At 39.1% G+C, this 13,559-nt stretch overlaps 1 protein-coding gene across 1 annotated transcript; it reads left to right on the top strand.

Moving 5' to 3' along the window:
• Nucleotides 1–8,995: 8,995 nt before the first annotated feature.
• On the top strand, nucleotides 8,996–9,931 carry LOC121160257 (olfactory receptor 10-like). Its single transcript, XM_040985907.1, has one exon. The coding sequence runs from the start codon at nucleotides 8,996–8,998 to the stop codon at nucleotides 9,929–9,931; it is 936 nt and encodes a 311-aa protein (XP_040841841.1).
• The last annotated feature ends 3,628 nt before the right edge of the window (nucleotides 9,932–13,559 follow it).

Genomic DNA, 13,559 nt, shown 5'->3' with positions numbered 1-13,559 from the left:
ATTACCAGGTACTGGGATGCTTAAACGAGGTTTGTTGAGTTGATTCTTCACGTTCCTGATTCCACCAAAATCTTTACATTTTCTACTTTTAAAACGTATTTGAAAAGACATAAAATATTATGAAACTATATTATGTTTCATTTAATGTATAGATTACTTAATGTACAGAGTAAATGCTTATCCTTTTGACAATTTTACAATTCTTTCTTAAAAACATCCAAATTTCTGTCTTCCAGATTTTTTCTCGAGACATATAGCGTATATTGACATTATCTGTAGTAAACCTACTGCGTGAGAGAATCGTGTAAGTTCTGGTATCTCTAACCTGGTATTTCAATCAGCATTTCCCCAATCCTGTCCATTTCCTTCCCGAGCCTCTGGTAAACACTTGCTTGTTTGTTTGTTTTTACCTTCTGTGAGCCCACTTACTCTTTAGATTCTACATATGCTTGAGATAACGTGATATTTATCTGTCTGTGTTTGATTTATTTTACTTAATAACCCCCAGGCCCATCCATGTTACTGCAGATTGCAGGATCGCATCCTTTTTATGGTGGAGTAATATTCCATTGTGTGTGTGTGTTACATTTATCAGTTTGTCACTGGGCAAATTGTTTCCATTTCTTGCCTATTATATAATCAATATCTGTTTATCCGTTATATTTTTTGTTACAGTGCTGCACTAAACATGGGGAGTGAACTTAGATTCCTACCAACATTCTTTTTTTGTTTTTTTAAAGATTTATTTATTTTATTACAAAGTCAGATATACAAGAAGAAGAGAGACAGAGAGGAAGATCTTCCATCTGCTGATTCACTCCCCAAGCAGCCACAATGGCCAGAGCTGCGCCAATTTGAAGCCAGGAGTCAGGAGCTTCCTCTGGGTCTCCTGCATGGGTGCAGAGTCCTAAGGCTTTGGGTCATCCTCCACTGCTTTCCCAGGCCACAAGCAGGGTGCTGGATGGGAAGTGGGGCTACTGGGACACAAACCAGCACTCATGTGGGATCCTAGCATGTGCAAAGCAAGGACTTCAGCTGCTAGGCTACCACGCTGGGCCCTCAGTTTAATTTTTAAACATCAAAAATTGTTAGTGAAAGAGAAATCAAGATATGAATTTCACTCAAAATAGTTACAAAAATTAAGTATTTATGAATAAATTTAACCAATAAAACAAAAGATCTTTACAATGGCACTGATGAAAGAAATCATCAAACACACACACACACACACACACACACACACACACAAAAGGAACGGTACTCATTGCTTCGCCAATTTGGAATAATTACTATTACAATGTCCAGGGGCTGGCATTGTGACATAACTTGCACTGCTGTCACCCCATATGGATGTGAGCTTCCATCCCAGCTTCTTCACTACAATATGATACAATTCCATGCTTCTGGCATGAGAAAAACCATGTCAGATGACTGAAGAGCTTGGACTCTTTCCATCCACAGGAGAAACCCACAAGAACCTCCTGGCTCCTGGCTTTGGTTTTTCTCAGTCCCAGCTATTGTAGTCATCTGGAAAGCAAACTGGCAGATAGAAGATTCTCTTTCTCTCTTTTTCTCTTCCTTTCTCTTCTCTCTTTCTCCCCTACTTTTCCTTTCCCTCTCCCTGTAATGATTTCAAATACATAATAAATCAATGTTTAAAAATAAAATGTTGGGTTCAGCATGGTAGCCTAGTGGCTAAAGTCCTAACTTTGCATGCACCAGGATCTCTTATGGATGCTGGTTCTAATCTCAGCTTGTTCCACTTCCCATTCGGCTCCCTGCTTGTGGCCTGGGAAAGCAGCCAAGGACGACCCAAAGCTCTGGGACCCTGTACCACTTGGGAGACCCAGAAGAAGCTCCTGGCTCCTGGCTTTGGATTGGTTCAGCTCTAACCATCCTGGCTGTTTGGGGAGTGAACCCTCAGATAGAAGAGCTTTCTCTCTGTATTTCCTTTTCTTTGTATATCTGCCTTTCCAATAAAAATAAATAAGTCTTAAAAAATAAAATAAAATGTTCAGCCTGTTTCAAGCAATTCAGTGCAGTGTTTATTAAAATACTATTGACATTCTCCACAGAATTAGGGAAAAAAATCAATCATTTGTAAGGCAGTACAAAAGACTCAGAATAGCCAAAGCAATTATGAACAAATAAATAAGTAAATAAATAAAGCTGGATCTATCATGGTTCCTGATTTTCAGGGCATATGATAAACTAATAATTAATGTAGCACAACATTGGTATAAACACTGACACCTAGATTGATGCAACAAAATAAAGAATCCAGGCAAATATAGCCTGCCATCTGAACATGCATTGGAAAACTGTTGATCTTTCCTTAAATAGTTTGGCAAAATTGGATAGATATGTAGGAGAATGAAAAGAATCCCTATCTTTAACCATATATATATAAATCAATTAAACATGGTCCAGAGACCTAAATGTTAATCCTGAAATCACGACACTAACAAAACAGAACAAAAAAAAAAATCGGTGAAGCATTGATGTATTGGTTCATACAACGATTAGAGAAGACCCAAAAAGTAGAGGTAATGAAAGCAAAATTGGAGAAATTGAATCATTTCAAGCTCAGAATATTCTACACAGCAATGCAAAAAATCAGTACAAGGACATTCAACAAACAACTAATTTGCAAGTTACTTGTATGATAAATGAACATCCATTGTCTATTAGGAATTCTTAAAAAGTCAACAACAAACAACAATCCAGAGGGAGAAAAAAAAATGACAGGATAGGATAAGGGCATGTTTAAACGGATGAAGAATCATTAGTCAGGGTTAAGCAGAAAGGATGTGATCCCAGAAAATAAAAGAGGACAGACCAATGGCAGAGGGACACCTGCGAGTCCCATGGACACAGTGAAGCAGTGGAGACAGTGGAATGGTGTTGCAGGGATCAAATACTTCACCAGAGACTGGTGATTAGAACTCCAGCAGTGGCCAGGTGGGAAGTTGAAGTTCACCAAGAATTCAGGAGGTGAACTTAGGCATAAAACTGTCCTGTTGATATCCTTGATTCAACAATGAGTAGAAGCAGAGTAGCAGAGCCCAAATAGGTGGAGGCAGAAGCATGGTGGGTTTCACAGCCCAGACATCCACCAGTGCCACATCAGACACCATTTTGTGTACTGAGGAAAAGGCTTGGGGGATGGGACTGGGTTGCTAGAGAAACAACAGCGAGTTGCACTGTGCTAAGCCAGGATTCAGCTCATTTCTGAATCATAGCCCAGGGAAAACAGTATTGACTTGGCATCCTATGGCTTCCACCCAAAATATGTCTTCAGACATAATGACCAGCAGGGTCCGACAAAACCAGAATTGCTGGCAACCCAGTGGTTTAGGAGAGCTTGTGTCTTGCTAATCCCACACACTACTTGAACCAGTGGTGGAAGAAAAGCTATGCAGGTAATGGTGCAGCACAACACAGGATCACAGGAGGTGGAGAGTGGTGAGCCAGGAGCTGGGGTTACTGAGACCATGGTAGAAACCTAGAACAAGAGCTTAGGGCTGCAACTCACTGGAGGGGCTGGCAGAAGTGACAGCAAATGAAGAACCAGTTAACCAAATGCAATCACTAAAATTGACGTGTAGACTAGTGGGCAACAGAACTTAGAAACCTGCCCTAAGGAGAGGGATCTGCTAACCAGAATAGCAATGACCAAGAGCAAAAGAAGAGACAGAGACACAGTGAATATTATGGATGCTCCACCTCCCTGCAAAGGAGCAAAAGCCTTTGTCAATTTTGGAGTTAACTAAGAAGACATTGAGGAAATGGGGGATAATGAATCTAAAACAATTGTTATAAAGCTTTTTAACACTGAGAAGCACATGCAGGAAGGAGTTCAAGTCATTTAAGGTGTATGTCACATAGGAAATGGCAATACTGATACAAAACCAAGCTGAACTGTAAAAATTGGACACAACAAAACAAATTTAAAATTCAATGGAGAGCCTCACCAATAGAATGAGTGAGACAGAAGAAAGAATTTCAGAATTGGAAGACATTTACTTCAACAACAGGGAAACCATCAAAAAGCTGGAAGAGGAACTGAGTTAAACTAAGGGAAGTACTCAAAAATTAAGGGAGATTATTAAAATGCCCAATATAAGAATTATGGGAGTTGCAGAAGGCACAGAAAGAGAAATCTGAGCTTAAACGTGTATCCAATGAAATAATAAAAGAAAACTTCCCTAATTTGGAGAAAGAATTGTGGAACAGAATACATGAGGGGCACAGAACTCCCAATATGGTTGATCATATAAAAATTGCTTAAGAAGTCAGAAAAGGAGATTTGAGTAGGAGGATTATAGTAGTCTCCAAGAAATAAAATGGAATTTGATTTGGTTGTTGAGAATCTAGTAGGACTTAAAGTAGGAGGATCACGAGTAATTCCAGATTGGAGAGTTTGATAAGCCAGGTGACAAGATTTATTATGAAAGCATTGAATTTTAGTTTGGGTGGAGTTTAGGGAATAGTGAGAACTGAGGACAGGCAGATTTGGAGTGCCAGTAAGTTGATAATAATGATCACATCGGGGCCCAAAAGTCTCCAAGGCCTAATCCTGGAAACAATTCTCTCCCTGCTGTTAAGGAGGCCTTGGCAATATTCCCAAAGTAAGGTTGCTCTCCTCATCCTTAGATTCAGGATGCAATTTGATAATATGCTATTTTCTGGAGTGTGTGAGAGTGGTACAGTGGGGAAAGATGCTCCAGTCTTCCAATATATGAGCCTCACCAGTCTCCCCAGCTGAGGGAAGAAACCTTGGGTAATCACAACTTCTCTGTTTGAGGAGCTCTTCATCCTAAGACAGACATACAACCAAAGAGGAAAATACCTTTCATCTACATCTCTAGTGTCAATCTCCGTTGGCTTCACTTTGCGTTTGAAGCCAGTGGAATTGGGAAAGGTAAATGAAGTAGTTTTCTTTCATGGGACCCTGGGTGACTATTGGCTAGGTATGAGCTTTCCCCTATGGAAGATTGCTCAACAAGTAGGCAAATGGTCTGACTTTTCTTGAAGCATTCTCTTTTCTAGAACATAACAATTCAATAGGAAATACAAAATGTGATTAAAACATCTATTTCTCTAGCAGGATTTTTATCATTGGCTTATTAGCTTTATAGTCCTTTATTTCTATGTATTTTGTTAGTATTCTTATCCAAGACTTTTGCTACGGAATTGCAAAATGTTTTAAATTTTGTTCAATCAGTACGCGTGTTGATATTGCACTTTTTTTTTTTAAAAAAAAGTAAGGATTCCTATTAGGATAATTTGTGAATAGCTCAAGATAGATGGGTTGAAAACCCAAATCCTTCAAAGCTAGTTACATCAGACTAACTTGGTTTTCTTCTTTTACTTGAGTATCATATTTGAGGAACATGAAATAAAGTGTACATTTTCAGGCTGCTATTTTCACTCTAATAACATGGAACATGGGTATTTTTGCATTTTATGATTATTTTCTTCAACAATGGAAAAAATATTATTTGGAAGAAAGTTGGTGCTTTTTCTGTGTATTTCACTGAAGAGACTTTGACTGCTTTGTCCCCTTTGTGTATTGGGACTTTCCATGCGATGGTGCAGGGATTTTTCTACCGCTGAACCACTCTGGCTTGAGTCAAACTCTATGTGGGTCATGAGATATAGAACTGGGAACAATGCTTAGGATCTAACAGAAACTCAAGGCTGTGTTCACAAAAGGATTGCATTTTGCCTGATTTTGGCAGATGGAAGAGATTCTTTGAAAGTGTGTGAGTAAAAGAGTTTTTATTTTCCTGGTTGTTTGACTTGGTCATGAAACAAACTCTAACAACAGTACCCACATGAACGGTGGAAAAAAATGTAAAACTATGCTAAGGACCATCGTAGTGTCCTAAGAGCAGCAGTTTGTGTCTGAGTGCAAGGAATGTGACTGGTGCAGTGAGAGCTTGGCAAGCTGTGCTGAACAAACGCAATCACTGGCATTCCGTTTAGAAGTGTTCTAATGTGACACTTTGGGTGGATAGAAATGCTGTAATCCTTTGTAAGTACATTCTCAACAAGGTTTAGGAAGTGGGATATAGTCCCTAAGAAAGTGCTCACAAATGAGCAAGCAGGCATATCAAGGTCTTGGTTAGGTGGAAGAAAATTAATATTATGGAACAGACATAAAAACCTTTTCATAGGCTGTATGCATATTGGAACTCTTCTGAAACACCATAATGTAGATAAAAGGAGACAGACCTTATAGAAACAGAAATAACTTCATATCTGACTTTCTAAATAGACTGAAAATGCAGTGAAACATCAGCTGTTTACAGCAACCTATTGGTGCAGGGGAGTATCTGCAGTTATCACAGACATCATGAACAGTTTTGTGTGTTTGCCAATCATTGTTCCAGGCACTATAATTGTAAAAGTGAAAAGATAGTTCAGTATTGACATGATATTGCTCATGGAGACAGAGCACTGGATTATTCCACAATTGAATACGATGAGAAAGAGTTAAGGACACTAGTAGGAAAATTATTGACTGTAGCTCAAGGAATCCAAGAAAGAGATTCAAATGTGGAAATAGGAAGCTGACAGATAACGAAAATAAGGTATCACAAACTATGAATTAGGAAATTAGTCTGAGATTTCATTAGAGATTTATTAAATATTGATATCCTGTATAGAGGATTCATGAACTGGGAGGTGTAAAGAATTATGAAAAAATGACTTTTAGGCACCAAGTTATGGATTTTAAGCATTCTGAGCTTGAAATTGTTGCAATTTGACAGAAACACAAGGTTGTACTTCCTTACGTTAGGTTTTTTGTCATCATATCACCAGATCATTTTTGTCTTTTTGTTTTAAAAGCAAATGGCTCTCAGGTTGCTAGTTTAATATGCTATGTTCTTCTTTTGTCAAACTGAGTGTTTCAAACCTAGGTTTAGATTTTTCTTTCTTGGTGTTTGTTTTATCTACATGGAAGACTTTTTATTTCTTGTTTTATCATGCTGAATTCCATTGGGATTATGTTTCTAACATTTATATCAGTGACTGCTAATTTTAAGTCACTTCCAAGTTGCAAATGTATTAAGCAAATCCATATAATATCAACTGCTTGTTAATAAAAATGTGGAGTAGAAAACATCAAAATTTTATTTCATTGGTGACATTGCAGTTGTGTTAATTCCTCATGTTGCACAGAAACGAATATTTATGAAATATTTATGTGTGCTAAGGATAATGCTAGAGAGGGGAATTCATAGTTATCCGTCATAATGATTTTACCTCATTCAAAAATCTTTCTTGAGATCCTCTTGTTCTCTAAGTGCTACAATGAGCAATGTGGATATAGTGGTGAATTAAAAGCAGGTACGTTTGTATGATACCTAAACATTAATGGTACAGGCATTGAAGTATTGAAAGTGTACATAGTCTGTTATTCGTAACATGCAGAAGCTGTAAGATCATTCTATCATGATAATAATTCTGTGAACCAGGTTATTTTCTACGTCTTCAGTTAATTAAACTGAAAACACACAAAAATGAATTTCAGCACAAGTGGAAGAGATGGTTAGTGCCAGAAATAAGCTGTGGGAATCTGAGTATGCACTTCCAACTCAGTTGAACTCAACTTTTGGTAGCCATTTAAAAACTGGTTGTGGTATGTTTCAGCTCATGTGAATTAATGCTTTCTTAATTCACATCTTTTTCTCTATTTTCTGTAACAGAAGCAAGGTCAGCATCAAAATACTTATTCAGAATGCTTGATGAGCATTAATCTGTAACTAATGTTCTTACAGTTCATCAGTCTTAATGAAAAGAGTAATGGTTAAATTTGGTAATATTTGTTCATATTGAGCATGCACAATACTGTATTTGATAACTTGTTTCTTTTTTTCAAGATGTGACACATTTTCTATAGTTGCTTAGATATTTTTAACACAAGATATGTCAACTTTTTAAAGAGGAGTAACTTTGAATGCGCGTCTCAATTACATAATTGAACAAAGTGTATTAGCAGCTACTCTGCACTAATTATTCTAGTAGGAACTTTCATGAAATTTGAAGAGATAATAAATGTTCACTCAGCAAAAATACTTAAGCTACTATGAGTTTTGAATAAAAGCAATATTAATCTGCCACCTCCTGTTTACCATAAAGAAAGACACTGAGATTTACTTTTTTTTTTGGCATTTACTTTCATGTGCGTTGTATTTTACAACAGAGTCTCACAGCTAAGAGGGGAACAAATACATAAAGTTATGTAAAAAATGTTACATGTTCTAGACAGGAACTTCACAAAGAGAAGTTATAGAAGAAGAAGAGCTGGGGATTTGAGAAATTTGTCAGTTGCAGAATCTAATTTGTGATGATTCATTATAATAAATATATTTGTTACTAACTGTCTTTTTCTCTTCCAAAAGGTATGACTCTAAATTCTTCTAATTCCTTTGCTGGTTGCAAGTGGGATTTACATCATTGGTGCACTAAGCATGTCCATTGAACAGAAGGCAGCAGAGGAAGAGCCAGAAGTTAAAATTATCATCTCTAACTTTGTCCTGGATGTTACCGTGCTGAAACAGATTTCTTAACAGATCAAGAAAAGAAACAAATGAGAAGTATATAGAACAGTGCTATATTTTATTGCTCTGCACGTTTAAAAGTAGTTTTCACATTACTGTGTTTGTGGTGTCAGACAAGGCAACACCACAGTCAGTGACTGGCCAGGCTCAAGTCATCAAACACGTGGATAGCAGGATTATAGTATTCCCAATCCAGGGATTTTTCAGTCTAAATAAAAGAGTAAGAATAGGAGAGGATGTGAAAAAAAACATTGTGAGGGCAAACCTACTTGCAGATAATAAAATGTATGAGTTAAGATGTACTGCAGACAACGCTCGCTTCGGCAGCACATATACTAAGATGTACTGCAGATAAAATTTTAATCCATATTCTTTATAAGAGGTGTTAAACTCTCTCGTACTGATTGGATGGGTAAAAGGCTATGGGAAGTTTCAACACTACTTTCATAGAAGGCTTTATTTTGATGGGCTTCTCAGATTGGCCTCGGTTGGAAGTCTTCCTTTTCATCTTTATTTTGATTTTCTACTCTCTAACTCTTTTTGGCAACACCACTATTATTGCTCTCTCTCAACTGGATATTCGACTGCAAACACCCATGTTCTTCTTTCTCTGCCACCTCTCCTTCCTGGATCTCTGCTATACTACAAGCACTGTGCCCCAGCTTCTGATCAATCTTCGAGGATCTGACCGCACCATCAGCTATGGAGGGTGTGTGGCCCAGCTCTTCGTCGTCCTTGCGTTGGGCTCCACTGAGAGTATGCTCCTGGTGGTAATGGCTTTTGATCGCTATGCTGCCATCTGCCGTCCACTCCACTATATGACCATTATGCACCCCGTTCTTTGCCAGGCATTGGCTGTTGTCGCCTGGTTGGGTGGTTTTATAAATTCTCTGATTCAAACAGGTCTTATGATGGCCATGCCTCTTGGTGGCCATCACTTAAACCATTTCTTCTGTGAGATGCCTGTATTCCTGAAGTTAGCTTGTGAGGACACCGGAGGAACAGAGGCAAAGATGTTTGTGGCTCGAGCGGTAATCTTGGTCTTTCCAGCGGTACTAATTCTTGTCTCCTACGTACATATAACTATGGCAGTGCTGAGGGTCAAGTCAGTGGCTGGACGGAGAAAGGCTTTTGGGACTTGTGGTTCTCACCTTCTTGTGGTTTCCCTTTTTTATGGCTCAGCTATCTACACATACCTCCAACCCACTGGCAGTTATTCGGAGAAGGGGGGAAAGTTTGTTGCTCTTTTTTATACGATTGTTACCCCCATGCTCAATCCTCTGATTTATTCCTTAAGGAACAAGGATGTTAAGGGGGCCCTGACAAAGGTACTAGGGAGAGGCACAGGCTCAAGGTAGGAAAGGAAAGGAGAGGAGGATCAATGGTTTTTGTTTTTGTTTTTTTTTTTTGAAATGGCTCTGACAGTGGAACGCCTTCTGGTCTTTGAAGTGGAGTTGGTTAGTTGGAAATCACTCCCAGTAGATATTAGCTTCTTTCCTTGGTAGTTTAAAGTGGAAATCTCTTAAGACACTTTCTAGTTCAATTTCTATAATTGTTGTACAATAGTAAGTCTTGACAATTGGGAAGAGGGTGTTTGAGCTGAGACCTAAGACAAAGGACAGTGTACTATGCCTGGGATCATTCCTCTTGTATCTCGGGGCCCATTTCTTTTAAGGTATCATAGCAGTGACTATCCTTCTGTGATACTTAGAGCAAATAATGAGGTCGTGAACAGGGATACTTCCTAGATCAGTCAGAATTTCAAGCACCGATGTCATCTGCATACTTAAGGGAAAATTTTTTCCCAGCACCATTTGTTGAAGAGACTTTTTCCATGGTTTGATTTCTAGTTCACTTGTCAGATCAATTTGCTTGGATGTATGAGTTAATTTTAGGGGTGGCTATTGTGTTCCATTGGTCTGCAAGTCTATTTTTCTCCCAATACTAGTATATTTTGATTATAATTGCCCTTTTGTATATTTCAAAATCTGATATTCTGACATCTCCAGCTTTTTTCTTTTTACAGATTAGTTTAGCTATTTAGGATCTCTTGTGTTTCTATATGAATTTTAGCATAGTTTTTGTTCTAGACTTGAGTGAAGTATCTTATGTATTTCTATTGGGATTGTATTATAATTGTAAATTGATTTGGGTAATAAGGACATTTTGATTACATTAAATCTATCGGTGAACAAATATGGGTGATTCTTTTCAGTTGTTTTTATATGTGGTCTGTCTTCCTTTAATGTGTTGGGTTTTTCATTGCCAAGATCTTTCACAGCTTTGGTTCAATTGTTACCAAGGTGTTTAAATATTTTGTGGCTATTTGGATGGGACTGATGTATGGTTCCATCCCATAAACCTTGAGCACTATTTTTAGTTGTTCTAATTTTTCCTTCTTTTGTTTTTTTTATCTGACTGGGGAATTGCAAGGATTTGTCTGCAAGCTCAGACATTCTTTCTTCTACCTTACCAAGTCTGTTGTTTATTTCCACTATATTTCTATTTGACAAATTGAACTCTTTATTCCCAGTATTTCAGTTTCATTTTTCTTCATTTTGTTTACTTATCACCAAATTTTTCACTCATGTGTGTGGATTTATTCATCTCTGTGTTTGCTTTTCTGCATTGTTGCACAATCTTATAATTCTTTTGAATTCCTTTTTCAGACTTTTAATCAGTCTGTTAATCTTCACATTTTCATACTGAGGTGCTGTTGTGTTACTTCGGGGGAATTATATTGTCTTTGTTTTTCAGGTGTGTTTTTTAAAATTTATTTTTTGATGATGTCTATTTAGTTGATTAGGGTGGGAAGGGTCTAGGATTAGGAGAAAGTGGGTGAGACCATTGTTTCTTCCTTCTTTTTTTCTTTTTCCTGTATCTGGGGGTGAGGGGGCGATAAGGGGAGAAGCTGCACCTACCCTCCCAACTGCCTCAGTAACCAGGAATGGGGAACAACCACCCAATGTCATTCCAGGGTCCCCAATGTAGAGCATGCTCAGAGGGTTCTGCTCGAGAGGTTTTGATAGTTCTGAAATGCTGTCGATTTTACTGATCCAAGGATGAGGAAATCCAATGTCCATTGGCTGACATAGCCCACCTTAGTCTCCATTTGCCCAGTTACTAGCTGTCAAGCTTGGCTGGCACAGTTGACCATTTTGTTCTGCCCTCCTTCCTCTGCTGTGATACCAGATGTCCTCTGCAGGTCTCAATGGGACTGCCATATCCTCCACCTGCATCTGAGCATGCCGTCCACTGCTCCGCCTAAGCCACTGCGGAAGCCCAGTTCTGATACATGCATTCCACTGTCAGACCAGGGAACCTGCAGTTCTCCCATGTTTGGGGTTTTGAGTCCAGTGGTTCAGTTGAGGGGATCCCGAAAGAAACCTCATTTGAGGTGATCCCAGACCTGATTCTTGTGTGTGCTTGCCAGTATGGGGTCAGGATCAGTCTGTCTCTCACATCAGCCTATGCACACACTGGTAGTTGCAATTGCCAGGTCAGTTCTGTCTCCAGCCTGGTCTCTTAATGTAAACCAGTGGATGCTGCACCCAGCCCAACCCTGTCCACTACACACTTGGCCCTCACGCACACCAGTGGGAGCTGCAGTCTAGTCAAAGTGACCCCCATTGTCCCCCACTAGCCACCACTCCATGCTTGCCAATATGTGCAGGAAGACTGGTTCAGTCTGTTCCATATCCCATTCAGCTCTCATACACGTAAATGAGCATTGAAGCCTAGATTACGCCACTGACCCCACTATCCAGCCCACATTTATGCCCGTGGGTACTACCACCTGTCTACCCAGCCCCACCTCTAGCCCTGGTTCTCATGTTCACCCATGGAGTTGTAACCTATCAGTGAGGTGCCCACAGTTTCCCTACAAGGCCCACTCCCAGTCCCTGATCTTGCACTTTGCAGGTAGTTCTGAAGTCCAGTTTGACAGGATTTGCTCCTAGTTCCAGCACTTGCCAGCTGATGCTGTGGCACAGCCAAACCAACCTGCGCTTACCCTGGCTTATGCATGCACCAGTGGGTACAGTCAATTAGCCCAGCCCGGCTCTGCCCCTTACCCAGGTCACATAGAGGCTGCCACAGTCTAATCGCACCTCACTTTCTCCTCCAGCCTCTAGCTGCAGAAGTCACCAGTGTTCACCCACTCACTGCTACGTGCTTGTACTGTCCACACTGCTCCTCAACTGCTTCTTTCTGTTACATTTCTACTGCGAGACTCTCTTCAACTCCCATTCTGGAATGCGGTTACTTCACTTTTCTTCAGTTTTCTTCCTATGATTAATATCAGCACATCTTTTCCCCATTCAGCCTTCATGGGTTCCCAAATACAACACTTACTACAATATATAGTATATATATAATAGTGTGTTGATGTGTGCATATTATATTGTGTGTGTATATATATATATACAAAATATACACATTATATATAATATGCTATATGTAGAGTATAGTTTGATACACTATATATACACACAATATACAATAAACACACAATATATACTCGATGCAATATAAGTTCTCTGAGAGTAAATTTTTTTAAAGGATTTATTTATTTTATTGGAAAGTCAGATATACAGAGAGGAGGAGAGACTTTTGGCTGTCCTCGACTGCTTTCCCAGGTCACAAGCAGGGAACTGGCTGGGAAGTGGAGCTGCCAGGATTAGAACCTGGTGCCCATATGGGATCCTGGTGCATTCAAGGCGAGGACCTTAACCATTACACTGTTGTGCCGGGCCTGAGCTTGTGATTCTTATAAATGTACATTGAGGATCATGTATAAAAGTTACGAGTTTTTGATTTTTATTTTTCACTGATCAATTGTGTCTTCTATAGTTTATGGGAATCCTATGAAGATTTACTGCTGTTTGTCTGAGAAATACTGCCCCCTTTCAAGCACTAGATGTCACTCTATGCACAGGCTTGTTTTAATTTAAACTCAAGAAGTCTTAGTCTAGCCTAGAAAAGTGT

This window comes from Ochotona curzoniae, unplaced genomic scaffold (genome assembly GCF_017591425.1).
Source record: "Ochotona curzoniae isolate NIBS_2020 unplaced genomic scaffold, NIBS_Ocur_1.0 contig_4501, whole genome shotgun sequence".
NCBI classification, from domain to species: domain Eukaryota; kingdom Metazoa; phylum Chordata; class Mammalia; order Lagomorpha; family Ochotonidae; genus Ochotona; species Ochotona curzoniae.
This window is presented reverse-complemented; position numbering and strand designations above follow the sequence as displayed.

Bases quoted from the DNA above. Each gene is read 5' to 3' on its own strand.
- LOC121160257 (XM_040985907.1), top strand. From the start codon at position 8,996: ATGGGAAGTTTCAACACTACTTTCATAGAAGGCTTTATTTTGATGGGC.